The sequence below is a fragment of the Schistocerca cancellata genome, chromosome 8 (genome assembly GCF_023864275.1).
Source record: "Schistocerca cancellata isolate TAMUIC-IGC-003103 chromosome 8, iqSchCanc2.1, whole genome shotgun sequence".
Lineage (NCBI taxonomy): Eukaryota > Metazoa > Arthropoda > Insecta > Orthoptera > Acrididae > Schistocerca > Schistocerca cancellata.
In genome coordinates this window covers 52,906,126-52,931,670 of record NC_064633.1, presented here as the reverse complement: position 1 = coordinate 52,931,670, position 25,545 = coordinate 52,906,126, and the positions used below count along the sequence as shown (strand labels likewise).

General features: G+C 43.8%; 1 protein-coding gene across 1 annotated transcript in view; it reads left to right on the top strand.

The window, feature by feature from the left end:
* The window catches only part of LOC126095334 (ras-specific guanine nucleotide-releasing factor 2-like), a 1,914,760-nt gene that overhangs the window by 1,193,509 nt on the left and 695,706 nt on the right, over positions 1-25,545 (top strand). Inside the window, exon 8 of the mRNA XM_049910139.1 lies at positions 2,373-2,498. Coding sequence (XP_049766096.1) covers positions 2,373-2,498 — 126 coding nt within the window. The remainder of the gene's footprint in view (positions 1-2,372; positions 2,499-25,545) is intronic.

Below are 25,545 nucleotides of genomic sequence, written 5' to 3'. Positions count from 1 at the left end.
ACACCACACCACACACACACACACACACACACACACACACACACACATAGAGAGAGAGAGAGAGAGAGAGAGAGAGATCGGTTGAAGATCGAAGATGAACACTTATCGTACAATGGTATCTTTTATTTTTCAAAAACATCATTATTGTCTTCGTTTTTTAAACTAATAATTTTCATGATTTTACGGATAAAACACTGTCTTTGCGCATTTAATAGTTACATGACCTTTTCTACAGCATTTGTATGCCTCACTTCACATGCAAAAAATATTATTACTTATTGGTATACGGACGCTATATGTATATACAGGGTAATTTCGTGATGATGTTAGAAACTTTCCAGGGTGACAGAGAAGAATAAATGTATCAGTTTGAGACGTGGGTCCCAGACCGGAAACGAAAGTGTCTAAAGTTATAAGCGAAAATCATTGTGATACTCTGGTAGTGCGATACGTGTACTGGTACTGTTGTTGCTACGATTTTAGGATAAGCAACAGTCAGAGGTGGTAGTATGGGCCAAAACAAGGAAAAATGTCCAATAAACGTGCGGTCTAAAATGCATACCTGAGGAGTTATGAGCACATGACATGTGTTTCACAGTAGCGAAGGTGAACAAGTGCTCAGAGCACCACTGTCGGAGGTATCAGAACTCTTTTCGCGTATAACTTTAGACTCGTTCGTTTCCGGTATAGGGACTTTATCTCAAATTGATACATTTACTCTTCATCAACGTCATAGGAAGTTCATAACGTCATAAAGAAACCGCCCTGTATACAGAGTGAAGCGAAATTCGCGCACTCGGGCTTCGCAGCGCGACTCCTCATATGCCAGCGATAAAAATATGTCTCTCGCAAAATTTCGTCCGGGAAGTGCATCCGGCAGAAAAAGAACGTTAAACAGTGGCAATCTGGCAACACTAATCACATGTATGGTAACTAGCATTGTCAGCAAATGTTGGATATGCTGCACATTTGGTGTAGAGGGTAGAGTTTTGGGTAAGCATGCAGGTTGTCGTGGGTTCGATGCTGCGGTGGGCTGCATTTTTTTATTTGCTAATTTCATTCTGAAATTTCATACTGTAATATACGCCGTTTCTTACGTTACATGTATCCTAAATTTACAACATTTTGGAACTCTGAACGTAACAAATATGTGGTTAGACAAATAAGAAAGGGACAGTTGAAGCAAATGACCTGTCATAGGACGGGATAACTACAAAAAACAATATCATTTTAAAGATGCTAAAGATGTACCCGTTCCATGTAATACCCCTCTGACAGATATTGTTCTGCATGATTCATAACGACATCGCTAGTTGTGGAAAGTTCTGTTTCGAATTACGCTGTGTCCCTAACGGTAATAGACGTGATGTTTCCACAGTCCCATCGATAGAATAATAATAATAATAATAATAACAAATAATAATAATAATAATAATAATAATGCATTGAAATACAAAATAAACAGCATGCGGTTGCCAAACTCAGTGTTGAAAGACATGGGACCATGGTGATAACACATACAAATAGTAACCGGGTTTGGAAATTATTCGCAAAGCACACTGGTAGTCCTATTGGTAACGTAAGACCCTAACGAAAAGTCTGGACCTGAACAAGGCAAGAATAATAGTTGCTACTTATCTCTGGGACCATTGGAGGAGGATACAAAGACAACAGTTTTCTCATCTAGTGGAGGTGAGGTAATTGTGAAATTCCATGACATGAAAAGGACTTCTTTCAAAGCTGACCAATCATCCATTTCTATGATTGTAGTATGTAAGTGCAAGTGTTTTCTAGAAGACCCGCTGCAATCGCTGTTCACGATTAAGATACCAGGTACCGTACCGCCTGCACTACATTTACCAAATAAAAAACATAGGGCTCAACCCAGGAACGAATCATCGACCTACTACATGCTAATCCAAAACTCTATCCACTGCACCAACTGTACAGCACGAGAACGGTGTGCTAACAGAGGTAGTTACCGTACATGTGGTTACAGTGTTGCCAGATTGCCACTCTTTAACGTCCTTTTTCTGCCGGATGTACTCGTCCGACGAAATTTCGTGACAGATTTTTTTTTATCCCTGGCATGTGAGGAGTCGCGCTGCGAAGCTCGAGTGTGCGAATTTCGCTTCACCCTGTATCCATGCCTTTACAGGTGCCGGCGCGTATAACTCTGATGCTCTAAAGCGTCGTTGGGCCAAGTTTGCAGACATGGTCTGCTATTCAAAATTTTACGTCGTCGCTCCCATCTACAAGTCCTAGAAGTTAGTAACGGTAATTTACACACACACACACACACACACACACACACACACAGAGAGACAGACAGAAACACACAGCACTTTGGTCTAACAGCAGTCCATTTTCAGGTGCCCAGGTACATCATAACGCTGCACGAGCTGCTGGCGCACACGCCCCACGACCACGTGGAGAGGAAGAGCCTGCAGAACGCCCGCCAGCAGCTGGAGAACCTGTCGCGCCAGATGCACGATGAGGTCGGTACCCGTGCTCTGCAGCCGAGCAGTTTTCTTCACAGCTGCACGCGGCGCTCATAAATAGTACGATGCTGCAGCAGGAGGAGATTCGGTGAAGATGATGTCGCTTAAGAAATGCCACAAGTCACATTGTTTTGTGGTCTTCAGTCCAGAGACTGGTTTCATGCAGCTCGCCATGCTACTCCAACCTGTGCAAGCTTCTTCATCTCCCAGTACCTACTGCAGCCTACATCCTTCTGTATCTGTTTAGTGTATTGATCTCTTGGTCCCCCTCTACGATTTTAACCCTCCACGCTGCCCTCCAATGCTAAATTTGTGATCCCTTAATGTCTCGGAACATATCCTACCAACCGGTCCCTTCTTCTAGTCAAGTTCTGCCACAACTCCATTTCTCCCCAATTCTATTCAATACCTCCTCATTAGTTACGTGATCTACCCATCTAATCTTCAGCATTCTTCTGTACCACCACATTTTCATATCTTCTATTCTCTTCTTGTCCAAACTATTTATCGCCCATGTTTCACTTCCATGCATGGCTACACTCCATACAAATACACTCAGAAACGACTTCCTGACACTTAAACCTATACTCGATGTTAACAAATTTCTCTTCTTCAGAAACGCTTTCCTTACCATTGCCAGTCTACATTTTATATCTTCTCCTCCTCGACCATCATCAGTTATTTTGATCCCCAAATAGCTAAACTCCTTTACTACTTTAAGTGTCTCATTTCCTAATCTAATTCCCTCAGCATCACCCGCCTTAATTCGACTACATTCCATTATCCTCGTTTTGCTTCTGTTGATGTTCATCTTATACCCTCCTTTCAAGACACTGTCCATTCCGTTCAACTGCTCTTCCAAGTCCTTTGCTGTCTCTGACAGAATTACAATGTCATCGGCGAACCTCAAAGTTTTTATTTCTTCTCCATGGATTTTAATACCTACTCCGAACTTTTCTTTTGTTACCTTTACTGCTTGCTCAATATACAGATTGAATAGCATCGGAGAGAGACCATAACCCTGTCTCACTCCCTTCCCAACCACTGCTTCCCTTTCATATCCCTCGACTCTTATAACTGCCATCTCGTTTCTGTACAAACTGTAAATAGCCTTTCGCTCCCTGTATTTAACTCCTTCCACCTTCAGAATTTGAAAGAGAGTATTCCAGTCAACATTGTCAAAAGCGTTCTCTAAGTCTACAAATGCTAGAAACGTAGGTTTGCCTTTCCTTAATCATTCCTCTAAGATAAGTCGTGTGGTCAGTATTGCCTCACGTCTTCCAACATTTCCACGGAATCCACACTGATCTTCCCCGAGGTCGGCTTCTACCCGTTTTTCCATTCGTCTGTAAAGAAATCGCGTTAGTATTCTGCAGTCGTGACTTATCAAACTGATAGTTCGCTAATTATCACATCTGTCAACACCTGCTTTCTTTGGGATTCGAATTATTGTATTCTTCTTGAAGTCTGAGGGTATTTCGCTTGTCTCATACATCTTGCTCACCAGATGGTAGAGTTCTGTCGGGACTGGCTCTCGCAAGGCCGTCAGTAGCTCTAATGGAATGTTGTCTACTCCCGGGGCCTTGTTTCGACTCAGGTCTTTCAGCGCTCTGTCAAACTCTTCACGCAGTATCGTATCTCTCATTTCATCTTCATCTTCATCTACATCCTCTTCCATTTCCATAATATTGTCCTCAAGTACATCGCCCTTGTATAGCTCCTCTATATACTCCTTCCACCTTTCTGGCTTTCCCTTCTTTGCTTAGAACTGGTTTTCCATCTGAGCTCTTGATATTCATACAAGTGGTTCTCTTCTCTGCATAGGTCTCTTTAATTTTCCTGTAGGCAGTATCTATCTTACCCCTAGTCAGATAAGCCCCTACATCCTTACATTTGTGCTCTAGCCATCCCTGCTTAGCCATTTTGCACTTCCTGTCGATATCATTTTTGAGACTTTTGTATTCCTTTTTGCCTGCTTCATTTACTGCATTTTTATATTTTCTCCTTTCATCAATTAAATTCAATATTTCTTCTCTTACCCAAGGATTTCTACTAGCCCTCGTCTTTTTACCTATTTGATCCTCCTCTGCCTTCACTACTTCATCCCTCAAAGCTACCCATTCTTCTTCTACTGTATTTCTTTCCCCCATTCCTGCCATTTGTTCCCTTATGCTCTCCCTGAAACTCTGTACAACCTCTGGTTTAATCAGTTTATCCAGGTCCCATCTCCTTAAATTTCCACCTTTTTGCAGTTTCTTCAGTTTTAATCTACAGTTCATAACCAATAGATTGTGGTCAGAGTCCACATCTGCCCCTGGAAATGTCTTACAATTTAAAACCTGGTTCCTAAATCTCTGTCTTACCATTATATAATCTATCTGAAACCTTCTAGTATCTCCAGGGTTCTTCCATGTATACAACCTTCTTTCATGATTCTTGAGCCAAGTATTAGCTGTGATTAAGTTATGCTCTGTGCAAAATTCTACCAGGCGGCTTCCGCTTTCATTTCGTACCCCGAATCCATATTCACCTACTACGTTTCCTTCGCTTCCTTTTCCTACTTTCGAATTCCAGTCACCCATGACTATTAAATTTTCGTCTCCCTTCACTACCTGAGTAATTTCTTTTATCCCACATACATTTCATCAATTTCTTCATCTGCAGATCTAGTTGGCATATAAACTTGTACTACTGTAGTAGGCGTGGGTTTCGTATCTATCTTAGCCACAATAATGCGTTCACTATGCTGTTTGTAGTTGCTTACCCGCACTCCTATTTTTTTATTCATTATTAAACCTACTCTTGCATTACCCCTATTTGATTTTGTATTTATAACCCTGTATTCACCTGACCAAAAGTCTTGTTCCTCCTGCCACCGAACTTCACTAATTCCCACTATACCTAACTTTAACCTATCCATTTTCCTTTTTAAATTTTCTAACCTACCTGCCCGATTAAGGGATCTGACATTCCACGCTCTCATACGTAGAACGCCAATTTTTTCTCCTGATAACATCGTCTTGTTGAGTAGTCCCCGCCCGGAGATCCGAATGGGGGCTATTTTACCTCCGGAATATTTTACCCAAGAGGACGCCATCCTCATTTAACCATACATAAAGCTGCATGCCGTCTGGAAAAATTACGGCTGTAGTTTCCCCTTGCTTTCAGCCGTTCGCAGTACCAGCACAGCAAGACCGTTTTGGTTAGTGTTACAAGGCCAGGTCAGTCAATCATCCAGACTGTTGCCCCTGCAGCTACGGAAAAGGCTGCTGCCCCTCTTCAGGAACCTTCACGTTTGTCTGGCCTCTCAACATATACCCCTCCGTTATGATTGCACCTACGGTACGGCCATCTGTATCGCTGAGGCACGCAAGCCTTCCCACGAACGGCAAGGTTCATGTTTCATGGGGGGAGGACAAGTCACATATGTCGTACAAAATACAGCTAGTACCAGTTACAGTAGGTATTAAACGTAACTAGTAAATGAAACTTCAAGAATGAGAAAAAAGAAGGCAACTAGTAAATCAGGGAGCACCAAAATTTCGGCTCGTGTGCTTGCGTGGCAAGTGTGGAAATTCTGAGAATAGCAATGCACACGTCCTGGACAGTTTTAACGAAAAAGGAATTGTCATGAAAACGGGAATTACCTTGCAGGTCGACCAGTTACATCTGCACATCCACAGGGGAGCTTTCAGCTGAAACGGCGAACGATCTCGTAAACAGCCCAGAAATGGGTGTAATTAGACCGAGTGTGCCTTTCTCTCCTATTTCGTACTGACTGGGCATACAAAAACGCTTGACATGGAATTATGTTGTACATATAGACAACACAATCTCATTTGGCTTTGACTTGTTCATATAACCTTTTCGCAACATTAGCAGTGCGGTTACTCAACTTATAAAGTCCTTCTGGCTGCTCGTCAAATTTAAGGTGTAAGATGTTCTTGCATCAGCTAGATTAAAGACTTTCGTTCAGTATTTGACAGGTTTGGAAGGAATGTAGATTGGAAAACTTTATCGTCCTTAAAATTTGTTGAGCATGTCATCTACAGTGAGATATTCCCAAAGAGGATAGGTCATTATGCAGTTATGCCATATTTCTATATCTGTCTATTCATTCTTCGCATTTCCCCTCAAATCTGGGACGTGTGATACAGTATCACGTACCTAGTTCTGACACGAGGATAAGGAACGTTTTCCATCATTGTAGTATGATTATCCTTACGAACAAAATTTATTAATACTTTGATTCGTGTCACTGTCGTCCGAAATTACTTCATTTTCTATACCGTGTTAATTATACATATAGTTCCAAAACCGAGTCTAAGCCTTCTGCATCTGATTCTTCACTAGCCATTTCATATAGCAATACATACTTACAAAGATCGTTTGTTTCATCCACTTTCAGCCCTCTCCTGAAGTAAACACGCAGATTCAACTTTCTGAATGTGTGCTATAACCGTATTTCCGTTTTTGTGTTATGAAAAGATGCCAGTGTCGCTACTCTGGATCTTGTAGAACCAAATAGTACTTACTTCCTTGCTACCATTGGTTCTGGCAGACCCAAACAGTTAAATTCATAGACAGTAGGCTACAACAAACACTCAACAAGTAAATTTCATAGCTATGAAAGATAAGAAGCTACACGAAATGCAGCACGGGTCAGCGATCTAAACCTAATAAGAACTAATCACCAAAATAGCTCTGGGTATGGAAGACCCAACAGTAGCGATGAAAGCTTAATGGAGGATAGATCCAAAGTTTTACTTCTTCGAGAGTATTTTAATAAAATCTACACACTTCTTAAGATAAACAGCTTTGGTACAAGAATTTAAGCGCCTTTTACGTGCATACAAAAGACTTTTAATAGTTATTTACATTTTACATGGCTCAGTTCAAAGAGCTGGTTGTTTTACACTTTCAAAGAACAAATCTACAACCCGTAACTTATGCCCTTCGCGAGCAGTTGCCCATGGATTCGACCTCCCTTCTGACACACTGTTTTAATGAGGCAAGAAGATTCAGATCAGTGCAGACTTGGCTGCAAAGTCAACATTCAATCTCGAAACAGGTATCCACACCCTAACAAACCTGCTTTACCCAAAAGAAGAAAGTACAAATTTTCTTTTATAATTATTACGCGAGTCTCTTTGTTCTGAATTGTTAGAATTCCTTGCAGGCTTGTACGCCTAACATCATTATATTTTTGGATATTTTATGTAGTAAATCCGTTGATATTGACCTTAACAACAATTTGTACCACTAAGTTCTACATTATACTGTTTAAAAGTTACATGTCAGGTATCTTTGCTTTGAAATGTACGTTTGAAAAGTCTTGTAAAATGTTAGTTACTGGGCAGCGCGTCTTTTGGCTGTGTTGTTATATTGCTAAGTGAATAGTTCAACTAAATACTTAGGGATTACAATTACAAATATCATAAATTGGAACGATCACACAGATAATGTTGTGGGTAGAGCGAACCAAAGACTGTGATTCATTGACAGAACACTTAGAAGGTGCAACGTGTCTACTAAACAGACTGCTTACACCACGCTTGTCCGTCCTATTCTGGAGTACTGCTGTGCGATGTGGGATCCGCATCAGGTGGGACTGACGGATGACATCGATAAAGTACAAAGAAGGGCAGCTCGTTTTGTATTATCGCGAAATAGGGGAGATAGTGTCGCAGACATGATACGTGAATTGGAGTGGCCATCATTAAAACAAAAGCGTTTTTCCTTGCGACTGGATCTTCTCATGAAATTTAAATCACCAGTTTTCTCCTCCGATTGCGAAAACATTCTGTTGGCACGCACCTACATGGGGAGAAAATGATCACCACGATAAAATAAGAGAAATCAGGGCTCTCACGGAAAAATTTAAGTGCTCGTTTTTCCCGCGTGCCGTTCGAGATTGGATCGGTAGAGAGACAGCATGAAGGTGGTTCATTGAACCCTCTGCCAGGCACTTTATTGTGAATAGCAGAGTAATCACGTAGATGTAGAGATAAATGTTGTTGGCCCCAGGTACGCTACCTCATACACTGCTACGCGTCTAGTCTGCATCTCGCTTTTTGGCATCTAAATTTCGCCATGGTCCTTACTAAGAAAATCTGTGGAAATAAACACATTAGTATGTGATAAGACAAGTGTGCCGCTACCAGACTCTTTCTGGAAACGTCACCAAACAATATTAACAGGTCCAAGCTTCACAGCACAGTTACAAACGAAGTGCATGCTCGTAACCAGTAGCTTGTCTTATCCACAGAACTGCTCGATTAGTAGTGTCGACTTGGCATGTGAGAAGATAACAATAAAATGAATAATCTTACATGTACGTTCCTAAGCTTAGGAAGCATCAGTACACCAGATGCAGGGATGCATAAGATTATCAACACTTACCCAACTTTCCTGGTCCACTTCTCACAAGAAAAACTTCTCGTTCCACCCCCCCCCCCCCCCCCCTACAGATTTAGCATTAAAATGCCCAGTGGATAGCCCATCAAAAACTGAAGACAGTTGAAGCATGCAAACAGGAAGAAGATACGATGAACAGCGAAAAAAGAAGCAAAATAGAAGCAGTGAACGGTCCAAACTCAAGATGTGCAACATCGAGCGAATTTTAATAGTCAGGGCGTCGTGGTTGTGTGGTGACGGTGTTGGACTGCGAAGGGGGTGACTCGTGTTCGAACCTCCCCTGCACCCTATATATTTATATTTTTTTACAAAATTATGAAGTTCCGTGCGGTCATTGACGTGTTTATTCGCCGTATTTAGATTTATGTCTGTATCGTGATGAATCTCCAACAGTGAGGTTCCAGGGACTTCCAGACTTAGGTACCTCCTACTTGTCGTGACATGTGTTACTTGTGTAGAACGACTCTTTCATTCCGTTTTCGAAGTTTCGACTCTAACATAGTTTCTTTTCACTTCGGTCAGAGGTCTAAGGGGCGTCTCACCTACTGTCGCTATTCATACCATTTACCTACGACGGTGAGACATTCTTACCACATGACTCACATTCTATAATCAATGTATGGTATGAGAGTTGCCATGACTATCTAACAATACCACCACTTGCACAGTAGATTAGAAATTAGATTAATAATGTTGCTCACGCAGCATATGTTCGCTTTATCGGGCATCAACAAAGTTATTGACTGTGGATGGTATCTTCAGAATGGAAATAATGAAGTCACTGTAAAAAAAGTCATTAGTTTTGGCGCTTATCTTGAATGGATTCCCACGTAGATTTCGTCGAAGTTGTTACGGCTCATCAAGTTGATTCTAGGGTGATTCCAATTTGACTGCTAGAAGGTCCAGATCTGCATTTTAGCAATATTTGAAGACCTAACAAATGCGTTTTTCAGGAAATTCTTAATGATCAAACAATCCCAGATCAGATCAATGGTATGGTAGAAATAATTTTTGACTTGGTGTTCACTATCCACATTTTTATTAAACTTCTTGTAAATTCACATATACTTCTTCTTAATTGTCACATCATCAAGAAAACAGTTTTGTATCAATCTTCATATTTTAATTTCCACTTTAACCAAACACAAGACTTGACTGTTCTTTTACAAAGCGAAATAAGAACTTAACTTCTGCAAAGTGAATCTAAGACTGCTCTGTGCGCATTCGTGCCAAAATGGTTACAAGTAAGTCAAAGATTATGACAGTCTCACAGAAAGAATACACACAAGAACCACATCATTATCGATACATCGGAGTACCTACACATTAATAAAACCAAATGTTAATATTGTCACTAAAATATGTCTGTTAGTTCGCAGAAAAATAGTACGATATTACTGGTATCGAGAACTGGGGTTGGAGTGCCGTAATGGTCACGTAAATAAAGAACCATTACAACTACAGAAGGAGAATAAACACGTCAACGACCGGACCGAAAGATTATATAATTATGTGAAAAAAATTGGTCACGAGAGAAATCTGAACTTTGATCTCCCGCTTTACAATCCAACACCGTCACCACACAACCACGACGCCCTGACTATCCAAATTCGCTCGATTTTGCACATCTTGAGCTTGGACCGTTCACTGTTTCTATTTTGCTTCTTTTTTCACAATTCAGTGTATCTTCTTCCTGTCTTCACGCTTGATCTGTCCTCAGTTTTTGATGGGGAAGTTTCCCTCGTTTGTCAGCGACCAGTCAGCCACCTGCGCTACTAGAATACGCCTGCCTCCCAGCCCTGCCTGTTAGAGGGCGGCTCAGAGCGGGTTCGGTAGTGTGGGCGGAAGAGACCAGACAGCGAGGTCATCGGTCTCACCGGATTAGGTAAGGATGGGAAAGGAAGTCTGCCGCGCCATCCCGGCATTTGCTGGAGCGATTTAGGGATTTTTTTTTCACTTGCCACCCTGATTTTACGACCCACCACCTAATTGCTTAACGTGGGTCTTTATTGACCACTTAGCCGCTGCGATCGGGATGTGGGCGCTGATGTGGCTGAACCTCCACACCAGTTCCCGCATCCGACCGCACCGTTGCCTGCGTCCCGCCACGTGGAGGCGGGTCATTTTTGATCGTGTTTTGTTTTTGTCTCTTTTATTTTGTTTTCTTTTACTTGGTTATCTTTGTTTGCTATTTATCTTTCTTTTCTTTTCTTTTCTTTATGGCAGCTTTCCCAAACCGTTTAACAAAAAAACATGAAGTGTAATTTTGAAAAAGAAATACAAAAATATGGATTAGAATGAAGAAGAGGAAAGACGATAGGAAAGGAAGAAGTTCGTAGTCCCTCCACCCTGGGGAACTGATGATGAAAGCCTTGGAATTAGTTGTCAAGCCACTGATCCTCAGCCTCCAATCCTTTGCTTGCTTTAACTAAGAAGATCTATGCTATTCTAATTGCTATGGTAATTACTGAAGCTGTTACTAACATAATTACGCTATTAACAGGTTTAAAGTGCCGTGTTTGCCTGTGGCAATTGCGACGGTGCGCCGACACTGTTTACATCTATTCATGTTGAGCTTTACTTATGTGTAATGTGTTGTGATATCTGTACATTACGTTCAGACTAATGCATTTCTGTCGGTCTTCTTTCTGTCCCGGTTTTCATCCTCCACACTATGGCGGCTGTGTAGGTGCTGCATCTAGGTTTGTCGTCTGTACGGTCTCTCGCGCCTGTTCTCTTCATGGCATTCATCTGAGATTTTTTCTGTCAGTACCTTCAGTTCGTCCCATAATTCTGGTGTTCTGATTGCATCGTATATGTGTCGTTCACTTTGTAAGTGTTGTATTCCTGGTGTGTTCCTGTGTTGTCTGTATTTCCCACAGAATAGGATTGTGTGTTCGGGGGGTCCCATACCTCCGCATGTACATGTACATGTAGATGTGTCTCTTAGACTCACGCGGTTCAAGTGCGTGGAATAAGGTCCGTGCCCAGTCAAGAAATGCACCATGCCCCGTCTAGGATCGGCATGTTTCATTCTTAACCTTTCTGTGATATCCGGAAAAAGTGTACCGTATTTACTCGAATCTAAGCCGCACCCGAATGTAAGCCGCACCTGAAAAATGAGACTCGAAATCGAGGAAAAAAAAAATTCCCGAATCTAAGCCGCACCTGAAATTTGAGACTCGAAATTCAAGGGGAGAGAAAAGTTTTAGGCCGCATCTCCAAATCGGAACAAAGTTGGTCCATTGTAATATAAGAGACAATTTAGGTCGAATGAATGACGATACAGCTACAGTAGTTTGGTTCGAGTCGTAAGCTTAGCAGTTAAGATTTACCAGGTAGCCACTGCTATGCGTCAGGCTCTCTGTCTGTATTTATACGGGTACTCTTCCTTTTTCACGTGCTTCATCTGGTTTGAATTGACTGATGATTTTTCTTTGATCTGATAAGCGCCGTTTTCTTTGTTATAGGTGTTTACGTCACTCTAAGCTGAAAATGTATTACTGTACTGTGTCGTACATTGTTTGTTGCATTCTGATAGTGCGTGTTTACGGCCTGTCGCAGCTCGCAGCATTGCTTGCTTTTGAGCGCGCTACCGCCGCTTTAAAAAAAAGAGGGAGAGGGGGGAGAGAGAGAGAGAGAGAGAGAGAGAGAGAGAGAGAGAGAGAGAGAGAGAGGGAGAGGAATTGTCTCATAAGCGAAACAATGGCAAGAGACTGCTATTTGTTGTTACTTACACTGCTGCTTTCTTTGATATTGATCAACAAGAACGAAATAATAGACTGTGTATGATAGATGATGTTCTGAACGAGAGTTTAGCGAAAACTTTTCTCTGTTTGAAAATCTTTGCAGACGCCTCTTTAGTACATTACACTCTGCACAGAAATTAGAGTCATCTTAGATTTAAAAATCTAGTCAATTGCCATGCTTCATTTCTGACTATCACTATTAGGCATAAGAATAATACGAATATAAACATGACATGATATGTATATTCTTCCGCGTTTGCTGTTGTCTCACTCTCGTTTCGTAGTTTATTAGGCAGACAGGATTTAAATGAGATAGCAGCAAACATGAAACAATACACGGCAAAATGTTTATATTCGTATTATTCTTATGGTGAAGAGAATACTTCATAAAAGTTCCTATTAGCAACCATCTCTTCTCACAGGTACGAAAAAATTCAGAATGTAGAGTTGGCCATATTGACAAACATCCCAAACAGTCTTGCCAGCCGGATTTTTGTAGTACATTGAAATGCTGCTACATTCGAAGATGAACAATACGTAATTTGTATTTACTTCGTTGGATAATGTATGAAAATGCAGTGGTCAAAACTCAGGGCGGGGAAAAAAGCTCGTCTTCCACCTTTTTTTTTAATTTATTTACTGACGCAGAGGTTTTGGTGCCAGTATTTATCTTTGTGCCTGCAAAGCATGCCTGTGTAGCACTACATATATTCGACGGCAGAAGTTAGTTGTGGCGGCACCCACCAACATTTTTTGAACTTCCGCTTGCTTTGCACTCGATTCTAAGCCGCAGGCGGTTTTTTGGATTACAAAAACCGGAAAAAAGTGCGGCTTAGATTCGAGTAAATACGGTATGTACTCTCCGTCCCTTATCACTTGTGCCCCATTCTTCTTGCCATGTATCGATTTTCCATTGTTTGAGGTCCCGCTTGTTGTTCAGCGGAGAACCAGTTATTGTATTAACCTGGTCTAGTCTGCCGATCTTGAACCAGTCCCGCGTGGCCCGAAGCCTAATTGTTATGCCTGTCGGGAAGATTCCAAGCACTACACACAGCGCTTCGACCGATGTCATGCCAAATGCTCCAGATAGTCACATTAGGACGCTCTCTGTCTTCGCCTAACTGCTGTTCTGTTTGTGACGAGGTTGAGTCGGTGCGCCCATGTACTGGCCGCAGAACTTGGTAATGATTCGAAGAGTGCGCAGTGGTAGGTTCGTGTGACTGACAAAGGAAGTCTGTATTGTCTTGAATTTATCCTTGCCAGTTTGTGCAGTATTTTTTTCTGCCTTGTCTGTTGATATTCTAATGTGTTCATGGAAATTCAGCTTTTCATCTATGTGTACGCCCAAGTAGCGGGTTACTCTCGTTCTTTTTATGTCTTTTTCCTCTATCTTGACCGATGATTGGTTGGTTGGTTGGTTTTGGGGAAGGAGACCAGACAGCATGGTCATCGGTCTCATCGGATTAGGGAAGGATGGGGAAGGAAGTCGGCCGTGCCCTTTCAGACGAACCATCCCGGCATTTGCCTGGAGTGATTTAGGGAAATCACGGAAAAGTGTAGAGTCGGTGCATCGTCAGCTCGCAGGGTGCGTCACGCAGCACGCTCTGGGCACAAACATTCGAGAACGACTGTACTCCTCTGCCTGTTGACAGAACACTGAACGGTGCGTACTTATTTATTTATTTATTTTATTTATTTATTTATTTAACCTGATCAGATTAGGGCAATCACGCCCTCTTTTACATCAGACCAGTGTTTCACACATGCAGCATTTCACACATCACAGTTACATCATGAAAATAGTTTAAATAAGAAAATTTGATTACGCTAGTCACAATATGAATAAAGAGTAATGACTAAGACCTAATAAGTACTGGCAGTATTTTTACAATAGGCGCTATACATACAAATTATGATAAAAGCAATAATAGTAACAGTAAAAAAATCAAATAATAATGATAAACATGAGAAAAATTGGCAATAGTAACGAAGATTTGTGCAGATGTACATTAATATCTTGGTGTGTAAAGTAGATTTTTACTAGTAAAGCGAGTTTTGGGGAAGGGAGATTTAAGGAGGGGGAAAGAGGGAAGTAATGAGGTGAAGTGCATTCATGTACAGAGGAAGGCATTACTGTTGCTTAAGTAGATACGTCATTAACTGTTTTTTGAAGCCGGATATATTTTTAAGTTCTCTAACGTAACGAGGGAGGCTATTCCAGAGTCGGGTTCCCGCTATTGTAAAGGACTTGGAGAAGGTGACTGAGCGATGCAGTGGAACAGAGAGGATTTTATTATGATGGGAACGTGTGTTTCTGTCATGTTGTTCCGACATAAGCGTTAAGGACGAGGAGAGATATGAGGGACAGTGTACATTTATAAGGCAGTAAATGAGACAGAGTGTATGGAAATCTCTGCGTTTGTCTGCACGCAGCCAGGACAATTTTGCATATGCTGGTGAAATGTGATCAAAAAGTCGAACGTCACAGATATATCGGACGCAGGCATTCGTGACCATTTCCAGACGTCGCTAGTTTTCCTGAGAGAGGCCTTGTAGGATAATATCGCTGTAATCAATGATTGGGAGTATAAGCGTTTGTACTAATTTCTATTTCAGATCGAAAGGGAAGAGTTTTTTATATTTTTGTAGGACATGAAGGGATGCTGATGCTTTTTTACACACAGCAGTTACGTGCTCTGTCCAATTTAGATTTTCATCTATTATTACTCCCAAACTCTTTGCTGAGACAGAGAAGTTAATATTTGTTCCATTTAGGATAAGAGATGGCACGGATTCCCGATGTTTTGGGCTAATGAGCTTAGAGTGACCAACAAGTGCCGCTTGGGTTTTAGATGGTTTTAGTTTTAGTCCTATGTCCTGTGCCCATTTTGCTAGTGCATCGAGATCGGTATTGAAATTTTCAACAGCTTTCTTAAGATTGCTTGGTTTCGCACTTAGATACAACTGAGGTCATCAGCATACATATGATATTTGCAATAAGTCAAAACCGATGACACATCATTGACATATAGAGAGAAGAGTATGGGACCTAGTACTGAGCCTTGGAGAACGCGTGCACTACCTGCCGCCATTGTGATTTTATATTCCCGGACAAGGCGCGTTGCTGACGAGACGACATGTATGAGCGAAACCATTGCACTGCACTTGGTGAGAAATTTAGACCGCTAAGTTTGGCTAGAAAGATGTCGAAGTCGACAGTATCAAATGCTTTGCTGAAATCTAAGAAGCAAATGATAGTCGCTTCTTGTCTGTCCATGGCACGTTTCAGGTCATCTGTCACTTTTATCAGTGCGGATGTTGTGCTTCGATGTTTACGGAAACCTGATTGGTATTCGTCTAGCAGGTTGTTAGTAGTTAGATACACTCCTGGAAATTGAAATAAGAACACCGTGAATTCATTGTCCCAGGAAGGGGAAACTTTATTGACACATTCCTGGGGTCAGATACATCACATGATCACACTGACAGAACCACAGGCACATAGACACAGGCAACAGAGCATGCACAATGTCGGCACTAGTACAGTGTATATCCACCTTTCGCAGCAATGCAGGCTGCTATTCTCCCATGGAGACGATCGTAGAGATGCTGGATGTAGCCATTCGACGGCCAACACCGCGGTTCCTGGTGTGTCCGCTGTGCCGTGCGTGTGATCATTGCTTGTACAGCCCTCTCGCAGTGTCCGGAGCAAGTATGGTGGGTCTGACACACCGGTGTCAATGTGTTCTTTTTTTCCATTTCCAGGAGTGTATATAAATGACCTAGTGGATAGTGTCGGAAGTTCCATGCGGCTTTTCGCGGATGCTGCTGTAATACACAGAGAAGTTGCAGCATTAGAAAATTGTAGCGAAATGCAGGAAGATCTGCAGCGGATAGGCACTTGATGCAGGGAGTGGCAACTGACCCTTAACATAGACAAATGTAATGTATTGCGAATACATAGAAAGAAGGATCCTTTATTGTATGATTATATGATAGCGGAACAAAGACTGGTAGCAGTTACTTCTGTAAAATATCTGGGAGTATGCTTGCGGAACGATTTGAAGTGGAATGATCATATAAAATTAATTATTGGTAAGGCGGGTACCAGGTTGAGATTCATTGGGAGAGTCCTTAGAAAATGTAGTCCATCAACAAAGGAGGTGGCTTACAAAACACTCGTTCGACCTATACTTGAGTATTGCTCATCAGTGTGGGATCCGTACCAGATCGGGCTGACGGAGGAGATAGAGAAGATCCAAAGAAGAGCTGCGCGTTTCGTCACAGGGTTATTTGGTACCCGTGATAGCGTTATGGAGATGTTTAGCAAACTCAAGTGGCAGACGCTGCAAGAGAGGCGCTCTGCATCGCGGAGTAGCTTGCTCGCCAGGTTTCGAGAGGGTGCGTTTCTGGATGAGGTATCGAATATATTGCTTCCCCCTACTTGTACCTCCCGAGGAGATCACGAATGTAAAATTAGAGAGATTCGAGCGCGCACGGAGGCTTTCCGACAGTCTTTCTTCCCGCGAACCTTACGCGACAGAAAAGGGAGGTAATGACAGTGGTACGTAAGGTGCCCTCCGCCACACACCGTTGGGTGGCTTGCGGAGTATAAATGTAGATGTAGATGTAGAATATTGAAGGTAGTCTGGTCTTACTTCAGTCAGTGTTTGCTGGTGCTGCGTAAGGTAATAATCGCCGACAAAGCATGGCAACAGGCTCTTCCTAGCGTCGCTTTGCAATAAACAATTTCTGGCCCACAGCGCTCTTGTCTCATGTCAGTTCCTCCTGATGCTTTCTGCACTGAGCCCTCTTAGCGCCGGAACTGTGCTGGCCATGACACGCGGTTCTTCCAGCTCGGTGCCTCACAATGTGCCGCTGTACACGCCGCTAGCTGCAGCTGCGCCCGAGCGCTTCTGTCAGACTCTGCGCTCGCACCACACACTACTGCACTGTGTGCGTCCGCCCCCAGCGGCTATGTTCCCTGCTTCAAATAAGCGTGTCCACTAAATGTTATTGCATGATTCTTTTTAAACATCGCATTTAAATTAAAAAATCATAGTTATTCATAGGGAAATACACTCCTGGAAATGGAAAAAAGAACACATTGACACCGGTGTGTCAGACCCACCATACTTGCTCCGGACACTGCGAGAGGGCTGTACAAGCAATGATCACACGCACGGCACAGCGGACACACCAGGAACCGCGGTGTTGGCCGTCGAATGGCGCTAGCTGCGCAGCATTTGTGCACCGCCGCCGTCAGTGTCAGCCAGTTTGCCGTGGCATACGGAGCTCCATCGCAGTCTTTAACACTGGTAGCATGCCGCGACAGCGTGGACGTGAACCGTATGTGCAGTTGACGGACTTTGAGCGAGGGCGTATAGTGGGCATGCGGGACGCCGGGTGGACGTACCGCCGAATTGCTCAACACGTGGGGCGTGAGGTCTCCACAGTACATCGATGTTGTCGCCAGTGGTCGGCGGAAGGTGCACGTGCCCGTCGACCTGGGACCGGACCACAGCGACGCACGGATGCACGCCAAGACCGTAGTTTCCTACGCAGTGCCGTAGGGGACCGCACCGCCACTTCCCAGCAAATTAGGGACACTGTTGCTCCTGGGGTATCGGCGAGGACCATTCGCAACCGTCTCCATGAAGCTGGGCTACGGTCCCGCACACCGTTAGGCCGTCTTCCGCTCACGCCCCAACATCGTGCAGCCCGCCTCCAGTGGTGTCGCGACAGGCGTGAATGGAGGGACGAATGGAGACGTGTCGTCTTCAGCGATGAGAGTCGCTTCTGCCTTGGTGCCAATGATGGTCGTATGCGTGTTTGGCGCCGTGCAGGTGAGCGCCACAATGAGGACTGCATACGACCGAGGCACACAGGGCCAACACCCGGCATCATGGTGTGGGGAGCGATCTCCTACACTGGCCGTACACCACTGGTGATCGTCGAGGGGACACTGAATAGTGCACGGTACATCCAAACCGTCATCGAACCCATCGTTCTACCATTCCTAGACCGGCAAGGGAACTTGCTGTTCCAACAGGACAATGCACGTCCGCATGTATTCCGTGCCACCCAACGTGCTCTAGAAGGTGTAAGTCAACTACCCTGGCCAGCAAGATCTCCGGATCTGTCCCCCATTGAGCATGTTTGGGACTGGATGAAACGTCGTCTCACGCGGTCTGCACGTCCAGCACGAACGCTGGTCCAACTGAGGCGCCAGGTGGAAATGGCATGGCAAGCCGTTCCACAGGACTACATCCAGCATCTCTACGATCGTCTCCATGGGAGAATAGCAGCCTGCATTGCTGCGAAAGGTGGATATACACTGTACTAGTGCCGACATTGTGCATGCTCTGTTGCCTGTGTCTATGTGCCTGTGGTTCTGTCAGTGTGATCATGTGATGTATCTGACCCCAGGAATGTGTCAATAAAGTTTCCCCTTCCTGGGACAATGAATTCACGGTGTTCTTATTTCAATTTCCAGGAGTGTATCACATAGAAATTACTCCATTACTCAAATTTACAACGTTAATACTGCCTGTGTCGTTGCGTTGCATACCTTCTTCATTGCTGCCACAGTAAATTTAGGTTATCATAAAATTTGTGCACAGTGGGTTTAAAAAATCTAGCCGATGCCGAAAGTATTCACTTAGCTCGGCAGGCATTCTTGCAGTCACAATGACTTCCATTGGTTAGACCTCCCGGGGGCATAATGCTTCCCATCGACTCAGAGGCAGTAATCTGTTTCCTGCTAATTGACGAATTCACTACTGCCGTCATTCATAGTCGACTGTGAGAGAGTTGGGTAGAAATTTAAAGGCTGGTCACATATATGTGCAGGATGAATTGGTCGAGGAAGACATTCTGAAGTAACTGATGAGTTTGTCCGACAAGTGTTTATGAGTCATCGGAAAAGACTATCCGAAATTTCTGCAAATGTGCCACAGATTTCAATGACAACCTTGCTAACGGCTACCACAGGAAATTTTGGTTTACCATAACTTCTGTGCATAGTGAGTAGAAAAATATCTAACCGGTGATGAACGACTCTGACCGACCTGGACGTGCCTCCTTGCAGCCACAGCGCATGCGTTAGACCTCCAGAGACGCAGATTGCTCCCCATCGACTCAGATGCTATGATCTGTCCTTCGCTTCCTGCTAGTAGAAACATTGAGAGCTACCGAGATTCATAGTCGTTTATAAGATAGCTATGCCGAACTTCCGACGCTGGCCGCACATATTTGCAAGAAGAAGTTGGTCGAGGATGTGATCGAAGAACCTGTCCAACATTTCTGTTTGAGATAACGCTACATAATTTCCGAACTTACTGATGATGTGCCTCAGATTTCAAAAACAATCCTCTCCAACCACGTCACAGGAAGTTCAGATTACCATAAGTTTTTTTGGACAGTGGGCACCAAAATATCTAACCGATGCTGAAAGTTCCTCACTGAGATGGCCATGCCGCCTTGCTGCATCGTTTAGAGTTTAGACCTCCGAGAGGCAGCTTGCTCCCCATCCACACAGATGCAGTATTCTGTCATTCTCTTCCTGTAAGCAGAGGCAATCATTACTGCCAACATTCATAGGTGATTGAGAGACACTTTTCCAGAAATTTAAATGCTCGTCACACATTTGTGCTAGATGAAGTTGGTCGAGAAAGCCATTCGGATGTGGTTCATGAAATGCCCTACACATGTGTGGGGGACGTCGGCACACGGTTTCCCAACTTTCTTATGATGTGCCTCGGATTCAAGGACAACCTCCTTCCGCACTGTCACATACAGTTCAGGAGCAGCGTACGTCACCGCGGCTGGTTTGGTCAACACCGACTCAAAGGAAGGCCTCGGCGCTTGTTCGTGACGTCACCTCAGCTAGGCACGTCGAACACCAGGTCTGTTGCAGGCAGTATTGCCTGGGCCTGCTTGTCACTATAAATCTCTTATTTTTCGACAAAATGTTTGGTATTGTTTTGGATTCTGCAGTTTTATTTAGATGAAAGATTTTCTTACTATCGTAAAGCTACAAATGAAGATCATAGTTCTGGATTACTGAATCCTGTCGAAACAAACGTAGATCAATATGAGAAGATGCTTTGCCCCATTGCAAGCTTCGGAAATTTTACATTCACGTAACTATATTTACTTGATCCATTTTTCTATCGAAACTTACCCCAACCCCTTTACAATGAACTCATTTATTTATTTTCGTTTCACATCGTCACTGGAAATGTGAACTAATTTACATGTGTAAATGTCCAACTGTTGCCAGTCATTAGATTACAGTCTTTTTCAACGAAAGTAAGTCTAAACAGGAAACAAAATAGCTTCATACATCGAAAATACTGCTGAGCTTAAACTTTTTTTAAACATGCAGATTAGAAAAGATAAATATTCCCCTCTTGCAACTGAAAGGAGAAACTTCATAAGATAAAAAAATTTTATTTGATAAAACAAGTATATCTCTTTTCCCTCTTCTTCTGTCCCCAACCCCCTCCCCCCAACGTGTACAATTGCAAGATATTTCATTAACATTCAGTGCTCCTCACCACATAGCCAACCAAGATACCTAAAGAAGAGCACCAATATGTTCACAGTTTCTTGTAAAAGCAACCCAGTACAAACGTAACTTCCTCAGATTTACAAATAAGGTAAAGAAGCACGAATTTTGTTGCTGCTGGACCATGAAGTTGTTTTTGTATGTCAATCCTTAAAACAGGTGGAAATTTAAGTTCAGGAGTACACTATTTGTTAAGAAGTGTAATGAATTGCACAATTAATTGATTGCAGAAATCGCTCAGAACAATGTGTGTTGGTCAACTATGGCCAATAGTTTCACATTTTCCTGTGTCAGAGAGGGAGACACTACCATTATGAGTATGCCTGCAACAGACCTGGCGTTCGCCGTGCCTAGCTGATGTGACGTCACGAACAAGCGCCGAGGCCTTTCTTTGAGTCAGTGTTGGTTTGGCTCGCTAGTATGGCCCGTATACTCAGTGACAGAGCGTATTCGCCCGAGAAAGCCGTTAAAGTAGCAAGTCTCATCGAGTTTTTTAAGCACATTTTTACGCCGAAATACCCGTAAATTAGGTGTATTTACCATACGAGGGCAGTTCAATAAGTAATGCAACACATTTTTTTTCTGGGCCAATTTTGGTTGAAAAAACCGGAAATTTCTTGTGGAATATTTTCAAACATTCCCGCTTCGTCTCGTATAGTTTCATTGACTTCCGACAGGTGGCAGCGCTGTACGGAGCTGTTAAAATGGCGTCTGTAACGGATGTGCGTTGCAAACAACGGGCAGTGATCGAGTTTCTTTTGGCGGAAAACCAGGGCATCTCAGATATTCATAGGCGCTTGCAGAATGTCTACGGTGATCTGGCAGTGGACAAAAGCACGGTGAGTCGTTGGGCAAAGCGTGTGTCATCATCGCCGCAAGGTCAAGCAAGACTGTCTGATCTCCCGCGTGCGGGCCGGCCGTGCACAGCTGTGACTCCTGCAATGGCGGAGCGTGCGAACACACTCGTTCGAGATGATCGACGGATCACCATCAAACAACTCAGTGCTCAACTTGACATCTCTGTTGGTAGTGCTGTCACAATTGTTCACCAGTTGGGATATTCAAAGGTTTGTTCCCACTGGGTCCCTCGTTGTCTAACCGAACACCATAAAGAGCAAAGGAGAACCATCTGCGCGGAATTGCTTGCTCGTCATGTGGCTTAGGGTGACAATTTCTTGTCAAAGATTGTTACAGGCGATGAAACATGGGTTCATCACTTCGAACCTGAAACAAAACGGCAATCAATGGAGTGGCGCCACACCCACTCCCCTACCAAGAAAAAGTTTAAAGCCATACCCTCAGCCGGTAAAGTCATGGTTACAGTCTTCTGGGACGCTGAAGGGGTTATTCTGTTCGATGTCCTTCCCCATGGTCAAACGATCAACTCTGAAGTGTATTGTGCTACTCTTCAGAAATTGAAGAAACGACTTCAGCGTGTTCGTAGGCACAAAAATCTGAACGAACTTCTCCTTCTCCATGACAACGCAAGACCTCACACAAGTCTTCGCACCCGAGAGGAGCTCACAAAACTTCAGTGGACTGTTCTTCCTTATGCACCCTACAGCCCCGATCTCGCACCGTCGGATTTCCATATGTTTGGCCCAATGAAGGACGCAATCCGTGGGAGGCACTACGCGGATGATGAAGAAGTTATTGGTGCAGTACGACGTTGGCTCCGACATCGACCAGTGGAATGGTACCGTGCAGGCATACAGGCCCTCATTTCAAGGTGGCGTAAGGCCGTAGCATTGAATGGAGATTACGTTGAAAAATAGTGTTGTGTAGCTAAAAGATTGGGGAATAACCTGGTGTATTTCAATGCTGAATAAAACAACCCCTGTTTCAGAAAAAAATGTGTTGCATTACTTATTGAACTGCCCTCGTGCTAATTTGTCTGGGATAATACATCTGGAACTGCGAGTAGCCAGCGTATATCGTTTGGACCACGTTTAAAGAGAACGCCGTCTTTTATTAAGTAGAAATGACGAATCAAAACGTTGACGCGATCGTCCCATTTTTCTTTAATGTATCTTTATACATCGATTCCGTCCTGCTCGTCTGCAATGTTAGTAAGAGAAGTTGTAAAAGCATTTTCCCCAGCCACTCCTTTTAGGTACAGGACGATGAAGTTGTTGTCCCCAGGATCACGATGTTCTGCACTTCCTAATCCTACAGGTATATGAGATGGCGTCTGGAATGATGTCTTTGTCCCCGGGAATGTACTCAATCGTAAACCGGAATTCTAGGAGGCACAATGTCCGCCGTGCCAGTCTTTTCTGGGATAACTTAGGGGTCTTTAAAAATTTCACAGCTCTGTGGTAGGTAAATACATTTCTCGTTTTACCAGAAAGGTAGTACCGGAATTTGGTAAACGCCCACACAATTTCGAGCGCCTACAGATCTGTGACCGACTAATTTCTTTCACAGCGACTGAGCACCCGGCTTGCGAAAGAAATCGTTGTCGAAGAGGATGGATCGGTGACGTTCTCTGCTTGGAATAGAATGACGGCCAACCCTGACAATGAGCTATCAGTCACGACACAGAAATCTTGCGACAGGTTGGGGTGTGCAAGAATCGGTGCCTTGACTAATGCCTCTTTAAGTTTGGTGAATTCGTCTTGTGCCTGCTGGTCCCAGTTCCATGGAGCATTTTTTCCAGTCAGGACACAAAGACGTGGTGTGGAGGTCAAGTTTAGATTCACAAAGCGGGTGTAGAAATTACATTGTTGTGGATTGGCAAGACAGCCAACCCACTATGAGGAAGCCGAAAGGCACGCGTTTAAGCTCACGCAGGCTGGCGTGAGGTCTGGAACAGGACAAGGAATTGAGACTAGCAAAAAAACGTACGTAGCTTCTGGAATACTTAACTTTAATCCATAATTGGTGAACATCGCTTTTGACGGTACATGTTTTACAGCATCAATAGTGACTGGTAATGGCGCCTTGCTAGGTCGTAGCAAATGACGTAGCTGAAGGCTATGCTAACTATCGTCTCGGCAAATGAGAGCGTAATTTGTCAGTGAACCATCCCTAGCAAAGTCGGCTGTACAACGGGGGCGAGTGCTAGGAAGTCTCTCTAGACCTGCCGTGTGGCGGCGCTCGGTCTGCAATCACTGATAGTGGCGACACGCGGGTCCGACGTATACTAACGGACCGCGGCCGATTTAAAGGCTACCACCTAGCAGGTGTGGTGTCTGGCGGTGACACCACATACATTGTGCGAGAAACCGCGTAATTGTTTTTTACTGGCTGGAGTTGCGCATTCCGCAATCGCACTAATGTAATCCGGGTCGAATCCCATGTGTAGATACGATGTGTCAGAGGAATATTATTTCTTTTCTGTCGAATTGTGACTTTTCTAAGTTCACAGTCACTCCCGCCTGTCCAAAGGCTTCCAATAAACGATGCACCACTTCACTGTGGTTAGCCCACGACTGCTCTGCCACAAGAATGTCATCCACGTAGTGTATTACGCGTTATCGTAAGTGCGCAGGAATGATACTATTCAGGCCTCTAATAAAAGCAGCTGATGATATATTTAGCCGAAACGGAAAGCGTTTGAACTGTTAACAGTTCCCATAACAGAGAAATACTGTGTACGGGCTGTATGAGGGGTGAAGAACTGTTTGGCAGAAGCTTGCGAGTAAATCAATTGACGACAAAACTTTTACGCCATGGAAATCTTGCAGAAGCTCGTCCATGCTCTGAGGTCTCTCTGCTTCCGGTATAATAATGGTGTTCATCTTTCTTGAGTCCAGCACACCCGTGCAGACCCATCACGTTCAGAATCTACCACTAGCGGTAAATTGTACGAACTCACCGCCCGTTCAGTCACGTCTTGGTCCAGCATGTCGTCGATTTCTTTTCCAACTTGAGTTTCATATGTCAGCGGAATCGAGTACGGGTTCACAAAAAAGAGGATTGTGCTTACGCACCCTAAATTGATAGACGAAACTATGGATCGCGCTGGACGCGTCCGAAAATACTTGCGCATGACTCCGCAAAATACGGTACAATCTCTGTCGGTCAGCTTCCAGTGCTCAAACGTTGGCAATACACCTCTCCGCTATCTTCTTCCTGACGCAGGTCAGGCGGGTAACTCATCTCACTAGCGTAGAACACAAGGAACTCCAGTTCGGGTCGCGATCCGGATCGAGCACGAAATTTTAAGCGCTCTCCTCAGACTCGTCACGCAGGACGCAGCTAGCAAAAACAAGTAGAGTGGGGCCCTCCACCCAGGTCAATTACCGCCTGGTGGGTATGCAGAAAATCGGTCCCCAGGATTGCTTGTACATTCAGCAGGGGC